Raw genomic sequence first — 17153 nt, 5'->3', positions numbered from 1 at the left:
GGTACTGTAACAGAAAAAGGTGGAAGATGCTACGGCCACAACATACGCGATTTATAACAATTGTGGCACGCCAAGCTTTCCTTGATTGCCAGGCAAATTTTATTTTTAGAATATGGTAAATCATTGTTTTCGCTTGACGCAAATTGTTGCACATAGTATGCGCAAAATGTTTCCGGAAAGAGTGTACTTTAATATCACCTAACTTGATTTATATTCAAGGCCTGTTCACAAAATAAGCTCTAGTTAAATTCTTTAATATAATTGTATTTTCTTCTTTATAATATTTTGCTATTCTCTTTCTTCATATTTGAAGTTTTACAACGCAAACTTAAGCGTTACTTATTGATAACCAACTGCATGAACTGTAAGTTCATAATTTGTACCGTTACCTTTTTTAGTTGCTGCAATATATAAGATGATACTTATTTTAATAGTCATTATCACATATTTTGTTTTAATATACAATGCAAGGAAATTAGCACCAGCAATCGGTTCACTTATTTCAATGCCACCTTTAAATACACTAACTCTGGGACAGCTTTATGTTCAGTATACATTCTTGTGGATGCTCAATTTTATTTTTGGCTGACTGTATACTTTGACTCAACACAAAAAAAAAAAATAGTCTATGAATATTCAAAAGAAAATTGGTCCATAGGGTTAACTTATGAGAGAAAGCAAATCGCACTAATTTCTATCATATTTTGTTTGTATCTTCTTGGTTTGCTTTTTATCCTTTGTTTTTGGCGAGAGCGCGTACTGTCCGTTAGATGATTCCAGTTTGGAAGAAAAGTGTACACAACATGATGCATATTGGAGTGGATGATCTTTTATAAGTTATTAGATATGCCAAATTTGTATGATTATTACTTTTACTGTGCTTCCAGTCTCGATTTACCAAATGTTTGAAAACTTCGCCCACTTTTTTGAAAAAAATTGGCCAATTGTGTGAAGTTAAATTTCCCAGCAATAAAAATTAGTTTGCCAAAATGTTTGAAATTAATTTGCCCAAGTCCTTCAAAATAATTTGCCCGGCTTTTACAAATAATTTGGCCAAACTTGTGGTTAAAAAATGCTATAAATCTTCTTTATTCAAGCACTTGGGAAAAACATTGATAGAATACTGGATAAACTTCTGTAAATGATCGACGGGAACATCTATAACTGTTGTAATAAGAGTTTTAAGTGATGTTAATCAAGAGAGAGATTTAGACTTCCGAAATAGTGACTGAGTCAGAACTCACGACAAGTCAGATGCGACTGTACGCGAATGCTGCAAAATGTCGTGTACTTTTTAATTTTATCGTTTTTACCCCTTACAAACAAAAGAAATTTTATCGTTTTTACTTTATTTCCTACAAAATGTCAGAGAACACCACTAATTTAATCGAAGATTCTAACCGCGCTGAGCTTAATGCTTATTTGAATTTCAAAAAGAGAGCTTTTGAAGAGGGTAACTTACGCAACTATTTTATGGAAAACTTATTTAAAAGCACTCAATTCTTTAATCAATTTTTTTTTACTGACAGTTACTAACAATGAATCTGAGTCCTCTCAATCATCCATGTCCGATTTGGAAATTAAACGCACCAAAAAAATTGATTATTTCTCTGGTCCTGGAGAAAAAAAATGGGTCCCCAACAGCTGGGTATTCTTAGATATAGAAATTTAATTGCTACAGTATTTTAGTCTAAAAGGGGGCGTTTTCAAAAATTATGAGAGACTCTTTTTTTGGGACTCTGCTTATTTGAGTGGGCGTCTCAAAAAAAAGAGTCCCATAATTTTTGAAATCATTTCCTTTTAGACTAAAACACTATACAACACTAGATATACTAATCTATAGAAATAGTTGATTTTAGGTGACACCAACGTTACTAAATTGTTTTTAAAATTCAGAGATCAAAACATCCAGGCCGTTGAAAAAACGGGAAATATAAACTCTATGCGTGTTTTGTAAGATTATACTAAAGTCCAAAAGCGAATTTGTCATGTGCCTAATCTATGATAACGTATAATAGATCGCTTTCGTACATATTCCCTATTAATGGATGGGATACTAATTTCTGTATCACTTCGTATGTAAAACAAACAATGGAAGTACTGCATGCATTTGCGTACAAAGAAATTTCAATGCCAAAAATATCAGATGAATGCATGTTGTACTTGAAAAAAGCGTTTGATGTAAATTTTTAAACTTTTTAGGGAAAAAAAAAAAAAAAAAAAAAAAAAAAAAAAAAAAAAAAAAAAACTTTTCCCTGAAATTTACTAATTAGGCACTCGACAATGATGATGTTGATATCTCAACGTTTACCTTTGAGCCAGCCTCAGAGCTGGATGTAAATGTAAAGGCCGCTTGCTTGGAGTTCGTCTCTTCGTTGGCAATCAAATGTAGTAAACGATCCGAAGATATGTTCTTTGATCGATATATTAAACCATTGATTAGAGAAGCTGTTTTAAAATCTTGCAGCAAAGACTTTATTTGTTCGGGGTATGTAAACCGGCCATTATCACTTGAGACACACATATTTCTATGGACTAATTGCTGTATTATATTAGAAGTGATGCCTCGGACCCAAACGTGCCTTCCAAAAAGAAAGTTGACTTTATGCTGGGCTATAAAGGCCACAAACGAGAAATTTTTTTGTTTTATGTCGAGCTGAAAAGACCCAACAAATTCAGCAAATATCAAGTTGAAGACGATTTCGTCAAATTATGCAAACATATGAAGTACTCTATTGACAACCAAGCAGCAATAGGCATTGAAGCCCCGGTTGCCTTAGGCTTGTGGTGTGAGGGTATCAGCGTTTTTTTACACATATTAATACCAAACTTTTCTAACATCATATATTCAGGTTTTGTTTGTTCCCTTATGAAGATGACACTTGTCGAAGAGGGAATTTATGTGCCAGTGGTGTTAAGAAAGTTCAGACTCCCCGAGTCTGAATCTGAGTTAATTAGCCTCTCAAGAGCGATGGAGTGTCTGAACTTTGTCTTGGTATGTATAAATGCATATAATTGATTATTCCCTTTTTATTAATTCCCCTTTGTAGGAGGAAGTAAAGAGCTTCCCAGAAAAATATAATGCCAGAACAAAGAAGGCAATTGTAAAGAAATATATGAAATCATCATTTATTTCAAAATTTATTAAAGAAAAAAATAAAAACATATATATTATGCTGTAAGACTTTTGGGAAGAATAGAAGTTGTTTGATTCTATATTGATCATTGATATACGTCCTAAATCCATTAGTTTTTGATACACCTTGTTGACAGTTATAGGTTGGCTTTTAGGTGTCTGGTATCACGAAGGGGCGACTCATAGTATGAATTGTGCTTCAAAATAGTCCCCTTTTTTTCTTGACTTTGTGGTATCAAACAAATAGAACTAACACTGAATAAACTACGTAAGCAACTATATCAAATGTTTTGATTACAGTGCTCATTAATAATAATAACTTCATAACTATGTATAACAATTACCATGATATCTCAAAACGTGTCCCTGTTTAATAGTATCTGATGGAGGTGCCGGTTGACCATGCCCTGTGTTTATCGACTTATAAAGAAATAGGCCATTCACGTCTTTTCAAGCACCAGAACTACAGATTTCATTTGATATAAAGCTCAAGTATGTAGTTCTTATAATAAATTAATATGTATCTTTGTATAATAAAATAGCCGATTTTCTTGTAGCTTAATTTATTTATGTGGCAATTGGGCTTTTACATAAAATATAGATTCGCAATGGAAACAGGATGATGAGGATCATGTAAGCAGGATATTTGGCTTCGATTCTAGGTTAATATTTGCACGTAGCTACTTTGCTACGGGTCAGAGCGAGGGTATCAAGTGCCTGGTTGATCGTTATGCCGACACGCAAAGACTGCACGCAAAGAGGTCAGAAGAGTACTGAAGGTCATGAAAGGAAAGGATTCCTGGCTTGCTTTCGCTTCCGTATAACGCAGTCTTTCAAGAGGCAAAATCCCCTTCAATACACTTCTCATAATCAAACGCCTTTTCAAATAGAAAAGAAACCCTGCTACTGTGTATTAACTGACATGATAGTGTGAAGACATATTTTGAGTGAGGAGTTGATTGTTAAATTGCATGGCATGAAGAAAAAGTGCAGATGAAAATGAATTTTGAACTTTTTGAGTCATCAAGGTATGGCTGGAGATGTTGATAGACCATCGATTTTCAGATGATTTGAGTATGGTTCTTTAGTTTGCATTTTCAAATGTCAAAAATAATGTCCTTGTCCTTTTTGTTGTTGTTGTTCGGCATGCTACGTGGTGTTAAAGAAAGAGAAAAAACAAAGGAAAATTAAATGTAAAATTTTTTCAACAATGTGACGTAGACATATTACCTTATTTGTTTATTTTTGAGTAATGTTCCGCACGAGTATGCTTGTTTTGATCTTGCCTTGTTAACGTAAATTAACTCATGTATCCAGCTTGAATGCACTAATAAATGGAAATCATGGTAAATAGAGTAAATATGATTGAATAGGGATTACTCATCCCTTTTAATTTTTGCATGAAGTCCATGAACGGTCGCAACGCTGCTCTGTCCTCCTGAAGCACTGATGCAACATTCTTATCATAGAAATCACAAAAGAAATATGTATGATGTTTTTCCAATTTTCTATTACTTTCCCAAAATACGATTTTTTGGTACCTATAGTACCCAATTTCATACGTTTTTCAAAAGTGATTGTGGGAGTGATATATCGAGAAAAAAAAAAGAAGGGACTCATGCAAACGACACTTATGCTATCAACTTGTCATATTAACGCACTGTTGCAGCCAATCTAATATGGCTTGGCCCTTTTTTTTCTAATAAATACTTCTTCAGTTTTATCTTGACTAAAAATATAGTTGTTAATAATTTGTAATTGATTCCTTTTGTGTTTCCCTCAGTCTTTCTCATTTGTTGTTTCTTTCAAGTCTTCACTTACTGCTAAGCACCTTATACAAAGCGCACATTCCCATTCGAATCGCAATTACTTTATTTTCATACTATCAAATAAGATGCAGTCATTAATAACCATAATTATTATTTTCGACATTGTTGTTACTTTATTTTCTTATACTGATAACACTCTTCTCAAAATCAATCGTTAATCATCTAACTATTACCATAACTCTAAATAATAATATAATATAAGTTGGCAACCTATCAGCCTGGTGCTCATTTTCAATACTTATGCTTTATTAATATACGTTAATAATCCTTCAATCCGTCTTCTCTCTTAAGAGCTATTACCTGTGTCTTAACAGCACTTAAAACTCTTATTACAACAGTTATAGATGTTCCCGTCGATCATTTACAGAAGTTTATCCAGTATTCTATCAATGTTTTTCCCAAGTGCTTGAATAAAGAAGATTTATAGCATTTTTTAACCACAAGTTTGGCCAAATTATTTGTAAAAGCCGGGCAAATTATTTTGTTTAAATGTTATACTTTATTGAAAGTCCAATTGAGCGCTAAAAATAAAAACAAATAAGTGTCCGCCCGGACCAGGTCAATCCGTTAGGATGTCGATGTTATGAAAAAACCCCTCTGGGATAAAGGGTAAAAAAGGTAAAGGGAGGAGAAATGTGTGGAGCCATAAAAGATGGAGCTAAAGGAAATGTTTAAGCCATTCGAGGAGCTTCTGACCATGTGGGTGAGTAATGGGGATAGCTGTGACATGTTGAAGTTGATCCAGTTCATGTAATATTGAACATATAACTGGCCAGCGTTGGGACCAAGATAGTGCTAGATTTGAGGATACTGAGGGGCGAGATGGAAGCATATTCAGAAGGAACGACAGAGGATCTGTAATGGTTTTAGGCATATAGAGGCGTTGGTGCATATTGAGGCAAGTAATGGCGTGTTTGCGTGTGAACTTGAGTGTAGGGTGTTTGGGACACGGATGCGGCTTTCCACCAGGTAACCAACCTAGCCTCCACCGTATACATCGACTACGTTCTGCATAGGACATGGGTAACCATAAGATAGGGTCCAAAGATACGGATCTACGGCAACTTGAAAGAAGTTTGTAATGCCCACTTTGTTGGCGCTTTTCTAGAGATTGTTGCAGGAAGCGTTTTTTGGCTGTTTTGAACATGTGCTTATCCAGTTCCTCTCCTGTAGAAGGTAAGCTTTGCCAGAGAGGGGTCTTTGAGAGGAGGAACCATTGGTGTCCACGAATGTGTCGAATGTGTGGTAATAGTCGGCATAACAGTGCATCGTCAGGTAAGCATAAGGACCTGTAAAGGAACTGTGCTTGTAAAATGTGAACTCGATCTGCCATAAGGGGAAGTTTAGCTAGGTGAAGCATCACTTTGGTGGAGGTGTTTCCACGGGCACCATAGATCGTACGGATGCATGTATCTTGCACATCTTCAATGGATTTCAGCTGGGTATTAGTGAAGCGGTTGATTGCCAAGCCATATTCAAGCTGTGGTCGAACTATATGAGCGTAAAATCTGGTTGAAAGGAGCCTAGAGAAGCCAGAGGGATTAATGCCCATTGACTTCAGTACGTTCATCGTGGCTAATGCTTTAGAGGAGTTGCGTCTAATCAATTCATCTGGGTCTAGGTAACCCCCTGGTTTAAATGGTACGCCTAGATAAGCAAAAGAGGTTACTTGTGGCAGGACTTGGTTATAAATGGTATATGGTATAGGTTCTAGCTGATTGTCCAATATGACACATTTGGAGGGGTTCCATCGGTACCCCATTTGTAGGCTATGCTCTTCACACTTACGTAGCAGACCAGTCATAGTCGTACGTTCAGCTATTAGCACCACGTCATCTGCATAGAGTAAGCAGTTTAGGAGCGGTATCGTTTCTAATGGCGACATGTCAGTGGTGATGGCCTGGGATCGTAATTGGGCTGGAAGCTGATTTATGTAGATGGAATAGAGATACGGTGAGAGGATAGAGCCTTGAAGCACGCCTGTTTTCGGGTGAAAACGACGAGAGGTCGTATTAGAGAGAAGGATTTCGATTTGCACATCGTCAAAAAGGCAACGTAACAGGTTGAGCATGGGAGATGAGACGTAACGGCTCAGAGTGTCCCATACGAAACTGCGATTGACTGTGTCATATGCGGACTTGATGTCAAGAAATGCTAAGACAGGCTTGACATGGTAGTGTGTACGCAGTATGTGACTAATTTCTGTGAGGCACAAAGCCTGATCTAATGCGCTGCGGGATTCTCTAAAGCCACCTTGGGCTATATCAAGAGGTGGTCCGTCGGTTTGTAGAATGTGCTGGATGCAGCGTTCCAAGATCTTTCTAAAGATAGTGGTCATACTAATTGGACGGTAATTACCTGGATCTGATGGTGAGCCTTTCTTGTATATGGGTATCACCTGGGCAATGCGCCATGTCTGTGGGACATATGACCAAGCCCAGCACATATGGAAGAGGTGAAAGAGAATAGGTGCTAGCAGATGAGATATTGGTTGGAGCATTTCATTTCGCAGGTGATCGATCCCAGGTGCTTTCTTGACTGGTAGGGAACGGATAGCGAGGTTAATATCGTCCCTGGTGAACGGGCAATCTATTTCAAAAGGTAAAATAGGAGTATCGATTTCGTAAAGTTGGACGTTTTTAAGAAGATCACCTGAGAAAGTAGTTTCCAAGCAGGAAGCCATTATTTCAGCTGCATGCTGTGGGCCCTCTGGAGTGGAGAAAGTGGGTTTCAAAGTTCGGTTCTTGCGAATACGGCTAAGCTTAGATATTGCCTTGGTATATTCTTCAGATGCCATTTGTTTACAGAAAGTGGCCCAAGTTTCTCGGCGAAGTTGGGCGATCAGTCGACGTAGAGTAGCTCTAGCTTCTTGGTGCTTTAGCCAATAATGGAGCTTGTTAAGCCCATATGCTTTTCTCCATTTCCTGTAGCAGAGTTCTCGGTAGTCGTAAGCTTCTTGCAATTTGTCAGTCCAGAAGTCGCGTAATGGATCTGTAGAGTGTGAAACTCTCCCGCAACTGTCATCTAGTGAGGTATATATTGCCTGACAAAGGTCAGCATTGAGCTTTTCTATGTAGTCAACCGCATAATGTCTATTGTTCATATGATAATAATGTTTTTCATGGTATTGCAATAAAGGCTGGGATAACTCCTGAAAACGACGCAAGTATACTTCATGATTGTTGCGGTCCTTGAGTTTTCCTAGATTCCAGATAATCCGTGGGTGCCTTGGGAGTTGTGGAATGCTGGCATTGATTTGAAAGGAAAGAGATACTAATTTATGATTCGAGTCCAATGAAAGATCTTGGCGAATTCTCATGGAGGATCCAGTAAGCTCGGTAGTACTCATAAATAGATCAATAATGCTACTGCCCTGATGGGCCATAAAAGTATATTGTCCATACGCCAACCTTTGATTCCATAGGATGATATTGTTTCTTTGTATCCAGCTTATGATCAGATTGCCTCTGGAGTTCGTTGAGTGGTCCCCTACAATAGATCCCAGTCTAGCATTAAAGTCGCCGCAGATAATAGTCGTATTAGTGTGGCTAGTTGTATGCGGTAAAGAGTTTAAAACTTGATTGACGGTTTGGTTATCCAGATGGGGAGGTAGGTAAAGACAGTGGATTAAGACGTTAGCAATGGTAAAAGACAATTTGTACTGACTTAATGGTGTATCGTCAGTTCTAAAATGATGGACATGATACTTGCAGTCAGGATTCACGAGAAGACTGATTCCTTGACTACCTTTGGTAGCTAGAGGTTGGGTTTTAATACCATATGTATGGTATTGTTTCCAATGCGTTGGATACTTAAGTGGATTTAAGAGCCAGGTTTCCGTAAGGAGGAGAACAGAAGACGATCGAACTATATTAAGGATAGGGCCTATGGCTTGACGAGCTAAACCAGTTGTATTGAAAAGTGAAATTGTAATATTACTCATAGTGATAAGGCATCGTTCATACAGGCCTCATCAGAAGGAAGATCTTGGTTCTTATATTCATCTGTGGTACTCATGTTCTCATCTTCGAAACATAGCGGATCTGACTCTGGTTCGTTGTTACGTCGGTTTGAGGGTAGGTTCTCCTGTAAAGTCTGCTTGCTGATCCATCCTTGGGCGTAAAAATATCTTGCAACAGCAAATTTAACAGGGGTACGTATGAATCTCAGAGCTCGTTCCATACGGTTGCAATGATGCATAAAGGCGAGGTTGGCTCGTTCTTCGTCAGAAGCGTCAGCGTATTGGGGGTCACGAAGGATTTTAGGATCACAAGGATTAAAATCATCTTTCAGCGTTACCTTGAAACGTTGCAGGTGGGAACGAAGTTCGTCGGCATAATCATTGTGCACCAGTAGGGCTACGACATTACGATCAGGGTAGTGAATATCTAGGATACGGTTATTATTGATATCCAATTTACGCAATCGGGAGCGAAGTTGGCCAATGGGTACTCGGGCCTTCGTGGGGAGATAGATGTACTTAAAGCCTTGATTCTCGGAGGGTGGCTGTAATATTCTGGCGGCGGCTTCTTGTCTTTGTTGTCGTCGCTGTTGTCTTTGCTGCATTAGGCTTTCTTTCAATCGACGTACTTGGTCGGGGTTACGCCAAGGTGATGCTGTTGGCGTGGGTTCAGGGATATCAAAGGAGGATTGAGTATTTGTTATTACAGGTGGTGTGGGTTGGTTACTAGTTAATCTTTCGTGGTTAAACTGGTTCTGTAACTGGATAGTTGTGGTACGGAGTTGCTCAATTTCAGATCTGGCGGCTGCAAGCTCTTGCGTAAGGCGCTGGATCATGTTTAGAAGAGATTGTACGTCACCTGATTGACTACCAAGTGAGTCTAGCTGGTGGGTCGGAGTTGTTTGCGAGGGTCTAGAAATTTCGACATTCTCTGTAGGTGAGATCTGTGTCAAAGAAGAAATGCAAGAATGTATAATGGATCTCATAGTTATAGCTCTATAGCTACTACCGCAGCTGGTACAACGGAAAAGAGCTTGCGGGGATTCTGTCTTAGTGTGGCCGTTTCGTCGAAAGAGACCCTGTTTCTCACAGTGAGGGCATTTTAAGACCTTACGGTGTTGTTCGAACTGGGCAATCAATTCAGTAGTTTCCTCTTGGGTAAGGACATTTGATATGCTTGGCGTATTGTTTTGGTTGATAGAGCCAGGTGGCATACTTAGAGACGTTTTATTATCAGTGTTGGTTTTATAAATTGGCAAATTATTTTGAAGGACTTGGGCAAATTAATTTCAAACATTTTGGCAAACTAATTTTTATTGCTGGGAAATTTAACTTCACACAATTGGCCAATTTTTTTCAAAAAAGTGGGCGAAGTTTTCAAACATTTGGTAAATCGAGACTGGAAGCACAGTACCATATATGCTTACAAACAATGCTATAAAGTTTCAAAAGCTATGATAACATGCTATGTGTAAATAGAAAAACTATGCAGAAATAGATCATTCCCAGGCTCACAGTCATCTTTATGTCTTTCCTTTGTATGCATGATAATAACATTGAAATAACTTCTAAATCACTATAAAATATGGTTGTGATTTATTTACACACTGCATCACAGATGAACAAGAAGTAAGAGTTCCAGATATGTTAAATAGCGAGTATTGCTTATAGATAGAAAGCCTAAGCGATCTATGGGTGCCCGTATCACATCAGCTCTTTGAAAGTGCAGCTGGCCTTTAACAAAGCTTTACGGTACCCTTTGCCGTCAGTTATCCTGTCCGTGTAATAAAGCTCTGTCCTTCTCAACTTCATTAAGGCGGCGTTTTTGCATCAATTGCCTTCTCTTAATTATTTCGCTTCCAATTTGAAAGATAATAAATATACATTAAAGAATATTCATTTTCTCTCCTCTAACAAATTAAATTGTCTTCATTGTTGCATTTTTCTTAAAAAAAACGGGAGGAGGGATGGCTGCTTATTCGCAATAATGACTATATGGCTTCATGTTTAATTGTCTTTGCATATTTAGAGTGAGGCGTATATATATAAATATATATGTACATATATTACAGGTATAATAAGGCAGATGCAATTGGTCTCCAGCGTGAACATCTCTTGCTATAGTTCTAATAATTATGAGCCTCTAAAAGGCATTCACAACTTATTAGATTAAAGAATAAAAAGTTGTTTAAAGGGAGGGGGTTTATTCTCTCTTATTTATAGCCCAATTTATAAGTCAATAGCACAATTTAATTATACTCCATTGAAGGAGAAAGATTTTCATCTAATTTTTTATAAAATAGTACATTTCTTTGACTTCTTCTTGACAGGAGGCTCTAATGCAGCCACAATAGCTTCATCAAATACATTTTTTAAACCTTTTTGTGTTAATGCTGAACATTCAACGTATTTAACTGCACCTAGTTCACGAGCTAATCTTTCACCAGCTTCAAAAGGTATAGGTCTTTGCTTTTGTCTATTCAGTTTTTCTAATACAGCAGGGTCCTGACGTAAATCGACTTGTGTTCCGACAATTAAACAAGGAACACCGGGACAATGGTGGTGTACTTCGGGAAACCATTTTTCTTTTACATTTTCGAAAGAAGCAGGTGAAGTGACTGAAAAGCAAACAAGAAATACGTCGGTTTGAGGATAAGAAAGAGGACGAAGACGATCATAATCTTCTTGGCCTATGTTCAAGATATAATAATTAAGTTTCCTCTCTTATCAAAAAAAAAAAAGCTATAGGTAACCTGCAGTATCAAATAAACCTAACGTGTAAGGTTCTTCTCCAATCATGACAGTTACAGCATAGTTATCAAAAACCTAAATTTAATAATGAGTCAAGCTATCTATTTCCTCTCTATTTAGTAGCAATTTACAGTAGGGACATATTCAGAGGGGAATTTGTTGGTTGTATACGAAATTAATAGACATGTCTACATAACATAACGTGTTAATTGTTATATATAAATAACCTGGTTTAATCGTTTCAATAACTTACTTTACCGACCGCACCGTCACCTACAACAACACATTTGATAGTTTGCATTGCTTACAATTATTAATTGTTGAAAAAAAAAAAAGATGAATAAAAAAAGAAAAGTTACTCAATTTTTTTTTCAAACAAAACACACAAACACTAAATTAAGAAAGAAAAGAAGTGCACAGCGTTTCCATAGATAGTGACGGGTTTTTAATGTAGAAATAAAATAAATAAAAAAATGAAAATGTAAGATTACTCCCGACAAAACATTTCACCAGTCGGTTAACGTAGTTATGCGGCGACTACAGGCACCAGAACTTCCTATCAAATTGAAAAATATGCTCTGGTCCCAAGTAGTGACCAGGAAGCGAACATTGCTCATGCTTGTTACTTCAGAACACAACATTTACTATAGTAAACAAGATTATTTGTTCATTCCAAAGTGTGGAAAGCAGGATGTTCTCCAGGTAGTGTCCTTCTGGATATAGCCAGTAGATCTGAATCGCCTCTGCAGCTCATACCCTTAATCGCGAAACAATTTACAAGAATCGCAGTTACAACTACCAAAGAAGGCAGTCGAAAAATCGCTGAAAACAACTTTGATCCACTAAATCCTGCCATCGATCACATTCTCAAAGATGGTATTAATTTTGGAAAATGACACAGTTAGGCATTTACCTTATCGAGCTTTCGATTCAACCGTCTTTTTAGTTCGACTTTGGCTATCTAATCTTCCCTTTCTTAAAGAGCACATTCTTGAGGAATAATTAAAAATAAGTTTGGAATCTTATGGCTCTGTTCTTGATTTGAGAATCCTACGAGAATCACACACCGGCACGAATATGGGTACGGGTTATACTATCTTGAGCGCTCCTAAAGGTCATGACAGGTTCTTTTCCCTTTCTCGTCATCTTCCTTGATATGAATCGGATGAAAGCTTTCATGTATTTATTCGTTATCTACGCTCTCTAAATTTCAACATAATGGCCTTTCAAGAAACTCAAACCATCACAGACCATGTAAACTTCATCAATGTACAATTTCAGGCATCTAAACCCTTATGGACTCGCCATTGTGGCTTGCTTTCCTTTTCTTCCAACTATCAACTGTCAGATAACCTGATTCCGTCAAACCTACGCATTATTCTTTCCGAAATCAGTCATTCACAGAACTTTTATGCTTCTTTCCACGTACTAGTGGTTTATCCTCCAGCTTCTACAATTAAGAAGGGAAGAAGAGTTTTTTGATTCTGTGTTAGATGCTCTCATTTCTGTATCTGATATTGACTCACATCGAATCATTATCCTTGGTGACTTTAATTATCCTTATTATTGACCTTACCTGTCAACTTAAGCATCCCTAAGATGGGTACCATGTTTAAAAGGATCCTTTTATAACGTAATGCGTAGTGGGGACAATAGTGATGTCCCAACTTTTAGACGCAATGATGAGATCTACTCTACAATTGTTTACATTTTCATTAATAATCAAATACGCCCAATGCTTAGGTCTATCGACATACATCGATTATACTCCTCATGGACTGATCATTAATTGCTCTCTCTTTCGATTAACCTTGGCTGAACTCCCACTGAGTTCGGTCTCTGGCGTGCCAATCCCATTTTGGCTCAACAGAAAGTGTATTGCGTTCAACTAAAGCAGCGATTTACGTGTATCATATCCTCTTTGCTTAGTCAGATATCCACACAAGAACAATAGGACTACGTCAAATATGAGATACGACTATTTACTTAACGCTATACCATTGATTACACTAATTGGAGTAAAAAATCAACCAAGGCCATACAACGCAAGCGCAATGTTTTACTACGAAACCAACCATGTATAGCCATCCAGCTACAGTGTCTTCCTATTATGGGCCAACAAATTGAACCTCTACAACAAGAATTGGTGGATACTACAGCATCAAAGGCGGTAGTATGTTGGAAAGAACATGCAGAGAGATTCACATACTATCTCAAGCGAATTCACCGTGTCCGAACCATAAACTGTTTACAAGACCCTATATCCGGATTGACTGTATCCTCTCATACGGAACTCATGGAGGTTTATTTACAAAAAACAAAAGTTAACGTCCCTTGCCTTTTAGAGTGTTTGATTTCAAATTTACGCAACTATGAACACATTTTGTTTGTAAAGGTTGTAGTTGTAAATGAAAGAGACTCTTTTTACAAATATCTTGTTGAAAGGTATTTTATGCTTTTTTTTATTAAAATGTATAATTTTTGAATGAAAATAAGATAACACTATATACATTAAACGTCATGTTGTTGAGAACATTATATACAAAATATTTAAGCGATGGCATCCAAGATTTTATTCCAAATACGCTTCCATCTAGAAAGGGGCTTGCCGTTTCCATCTAGTCCTTCATCATCGCGAATATCAATCACAGTCTTTTGGATGGTACCTGTTTCAAAGTCCATTTCTGAGTTTTTGATAAATGCAGGACGTTTCCAAGCTTTATGCCCAACGTAGAGAACAACAGCGAGAATCAGACCAATATAACTTGAAATGATATTAGAGGCTGTGACAGGAGCTATAAAAGTAGAGTAACCTTGACCAAAGATGATGATAGTGCCAATGACAATCACAAGAATATCACAGAATGGGAACAAGGGAGCAACATAAGGAAGAGCATCCAACGAGCGACCTTGAGCTATGTAACCTTGACGGAAACGAAGATGAGTGATCGAGATGGAAACCCAAGTAATCAAACCGGCAAGTGAAGTCAAACAAGTTAACCAGTTAAAGACAACACCAGATCCGATAAAAGAAGTCAAGAAGGCAAGACAACCAACAAAACAAGTAGCTAAAACAGACCAAATGGGAATTCCAAAACGGTTAACACGCGTAAAGAACTTTGGTGCATAACCATTCTCTGCTAAAGAGAGAAGTGTACGAGAAGAGGAGTAAACACCAGAGTTACCAGCAGAAATCATGGTTAACAAGATAATGGCATTCATCATGTCAGCAGCCCACATGGCACCAGCCTTTTCGAAAACAAGTGTGAATGGAGATACGGAAACATTGCTTGAGCTACCATCCAAAAGCCTTGAATCGGTGTAAGGAATGATGAGGCCGATAATAAGCATAGATAACACGTAGAATAAGACGATACGAACAAACACCTGCTTGACAGCAGAGGGAACAGTTTTATGAGGATTTGCGGATTCACCAGCAGTAATACCAACAATTTCAACACCATTGAAAGAAAAAGCGGCGGTGATAAACACATTAAATACACCAAGGAAGCCATAAGGGAAGGCACCACCGGGTAAGTGAAAGTTTGAAACGCCATAATAAACACCACCAGCAGCACCTGTATCTACACAGAGACCGACAATGATGAAGATGATAACAATCAAGACCTTGACCATAGCCATCCAGTATTCAATTTCACCATAGCCTTTAACAGAAAAGACATTGATGATAACGAGGATAACAAGACAGATAACACTCCATACGACACTGTTGACACTTTTCACCCAGTATTCCATAATCATAGCAACACCGGTTAATTCAACAGCTACACCAACAGCCCAATTGGCCCAGTAAACCCAGCCAACACAGAACCCTAAGGAAGGGTCAGCAAAACGACTAGCAAAATGAGAGAATGAACCAGCAACAGGAATATAGGCAGCCATTTCACCCAAACTCATCATGACACAAAAAACTAAGATGCCGACTAAACCATAACCAAGGATGGCACCACCAGGACCACCTTTGGCAATGGCTTTACCAGAAGCCATCAGAAGACCTGTACCGATCGTACCACCCAAAGCGATCATTTGGATATGACGAGCTTTTAATCCACGCTTCAAGGAGTGTCCTTGTTGAATGCCTGATTCATCAGACTGGTTAGTGCTGACATGTTCAATCGTCTTTGTTTCGCTGTTATCAACTTGTACTTTTTCTTTGTCCATTTTTCAATTGTGTGAGTTGTATCGATTAAAGCTAAATAAGAAAGTGTTCCTTTTTTTATATAAAAAGGGAAAGGAGGGAATGAAACTTTTATATGTGGCCAGAGACCCGGATGCGCTTGTAAAACTTTTTTTTTAAAAAAAAGAATATAAAAAAAAAAAAAAAAAATTCTTCAAAAAAAACAGTTGGCTTGCCTTTTTATGTCAATTTGTTGCCAATGAAAAATTATTACAGAATCTTACTATTTTAAACAAGTTATATTGATCTCCGATCTTTCTGTAAAGTAAAAAGTCTTTTATTCAAAGAGTTTTGAAGCTTGAAGAAGGATGAAAAGTATTCATTCAGTTGCTGATAATAATCATCCAATGCTATTTCCAAATTTGTATTTTTTTATGTATAAAATGAACCTTATTTTTAAGAAATCATCAGGGTCTCTGTTGTTTTTTAAGGTTTCAGTATTCTGAGATGGAGTAACACAATTAATTTATTGGCTTATATCCTAAATGGTGTCAGCTGGAAGCTATCTTATTCGTTAATGATTGCACTACTAAAATTTAAGCGCAGTTCCGACTAGTACAATTACCAGGAGAGAAAGAATTAGACAATTAGACAAAAAGATTATGAAATACACTTTTTTTCACAACCTGTTGGCATACCTCCACCCGAAAAAGAACGATTGGCACAAAAATGGAAATTCTCTTTGACACGCTTTTATTGAAATAAATCAGCACATTTTCTTTTTTATAATTCTTGCTAAAAAATACGGCATTTGTATATGATGGTTTTGGAAATGCTATTGACGAGTTAGAATATCATGTATTGGACATGGATGTTGATAAAGAAAACTACCTACTTGACTCAGTTACTGATTACGGCAAATATATGACCTTAAAGCCACCAGAGCAAGAAAAAAATTAATAATACAGCAAAACCAGACGAATTGACAGACAAGTCCATTAATCTTGCTAAACGAGGGATATATGCGGACTACGATGATAAGCAAAACGAATATTTTTTTATGAGAAACGTCTGACAGGTGGCAAAGCAGCTGGGGCTTCCTAGGCGCACTGGGTACAATTGGTTGGAAAGGGATCAAGAATGCCCTAATGATAAAATACAACCTAAGGGATCAAAGGATATCCACATATGTGACAGACCTTCACTTTTAAATGATGCTCATAAAAAACATTTGATCAAGTTTGTGGATAATAACCTTTCAGCCCTGTTGGATGCGCTGATGGATGATTTGATGAGTAATTTTGAAGGTTTATCTTTGTCAACGACTACCTTGTACAA

The 17153-nt window shown here is 37.4% G+C and overlaps 5 protein-coding genes across 5 annotated transcripts; 2 read left to right on the top strand and 3 right to left on the bottom strand.

Moving 5' to 3' along the window:
- Nucleotides 1-1362: 1362 nt before the first annotated feature.
- On the top strand, nucleotides 1363-3344 carry RO3G_15804 (uncharacterized protein; the record flags this gene model as incomplete). The annotated part of the gene is made up of 10 exons (XM_067670388.1): nucleotides 1363-1453; nucleotides 1530-1648; nucleotides 1850-1953; nucleotides 2019-2181; nucleotides 2274-2488; nucleotides 2665-2795; nucleotides 2853-2995; nucleotides 3051-3104; nucleotides 3151-3178; nucleotides 3274-3344. The coding sequence occupies 10 exons, from the start codon at nucleotides 1363-1365 to the stop codon at nucleotides 3342-3344; spliced, it is 1119 nt and encodes a 372-aa protein (XP_067526489.1).
- Nucleotides 3345-3654: 310 nt separating this feature from the next.
- RO3G_15803 (uncharacterized protein) lies at nucleotides 3655-3913 on the top strand (the record flags this gene model as incomplete). The annotated part of the gene is made up of 2 exons (XM_067670387.1): nucleotides 3655-3664; nucleotides 3738-3913. The coding sequence occupies 2 exons, from the start codon at nucleotides 3655-3657 to the stop codon at nucleotides 3911-3913; spliced, it is 186 nt and encodes a 61-aa protein (XP_067526488.1).
- Nucleotides 3914-5623: 1710 nt separating this feature from the next.
- RO3G_15802 (uncharacterized protein) lies at nucleotides 5624-10140 on the bottom strand (the record flags this gene model as incomplete). Its single annotated transcript, XM_067670386.1, has 3 exons — nucleotides 5624-6612; nucleotides 6754-8865; nucleotides 8931-10140. The coding sequence occupies 3 exons, from the start codon at nucleotides 10138-10140 to the stop codon at nucleotides 5624-5626; spliced, it is 4311 nt and encodes a 1436-aa protein (XP_067526487.1).
- A 1078-nt stretch (nucleotides 10141-11218) lies between these two features.
- On the bottom strand, nucleotides 11219-11978 carry RO3G_15801 (cell division control protein 42; the record flags this gene model as incomplete). The annotated part of the gene is made up of 4 exons (XM_067670385.1): nucleotides 11219-11616; nucleotides 11698-11752; nucleotides 11809-11865; nucleotides 11931-11978. 4 exons carry the CDS (start codon nucleotides 11976-11978, stop codon nucleotides 11219-11221), a joined length of 558 nt encoding a protein of 185 aa, XP_067526486.1.
- A 2249-nt stretch (nucleotides 11979-14227) lies between these two features.
- On the bottom strand, nucleotides 14228-15859 carry RO3G_15800 (uncharacterized protein; the record flags this gene model as incomplete). The annotated part of the gene is made up of 1 exon (XM_067670384.1): nucleotides 14228-15859. The coding sequence occupies one exon, from the start codon at nucleotides 15857-15859 to the stop codon at nucleotides 14228-14230; it is 1632 nt and encodes a 543-aa protein (XP_067526485.1).
- Between the last annotated feature and the right edge of the window lie 1294 nt (nucleotides 15860-17153).

The sequence above is a fragment of the Rhizopus delemar genome, genomic scaffold (assembly GCF_000149305.1).
Source record: "Rhizopus delemar RA 99-880 supercont3.17 genomic scaffold, whole genome shotgun sequence".
NCBI classification, from domain to species: domain Eukaryota; kingdom Fungi; phylum Mucoromycota; class Mucoromycetes; order Mucorales; family Rhizopodaceae; genus Rhizopus; species Rhizopus delemar.
The sequence above is the reverse complement of the archived record's forward strand: the minus strand, read 5'-3'. Positions and strand labels throughout refer to the sequence as shown.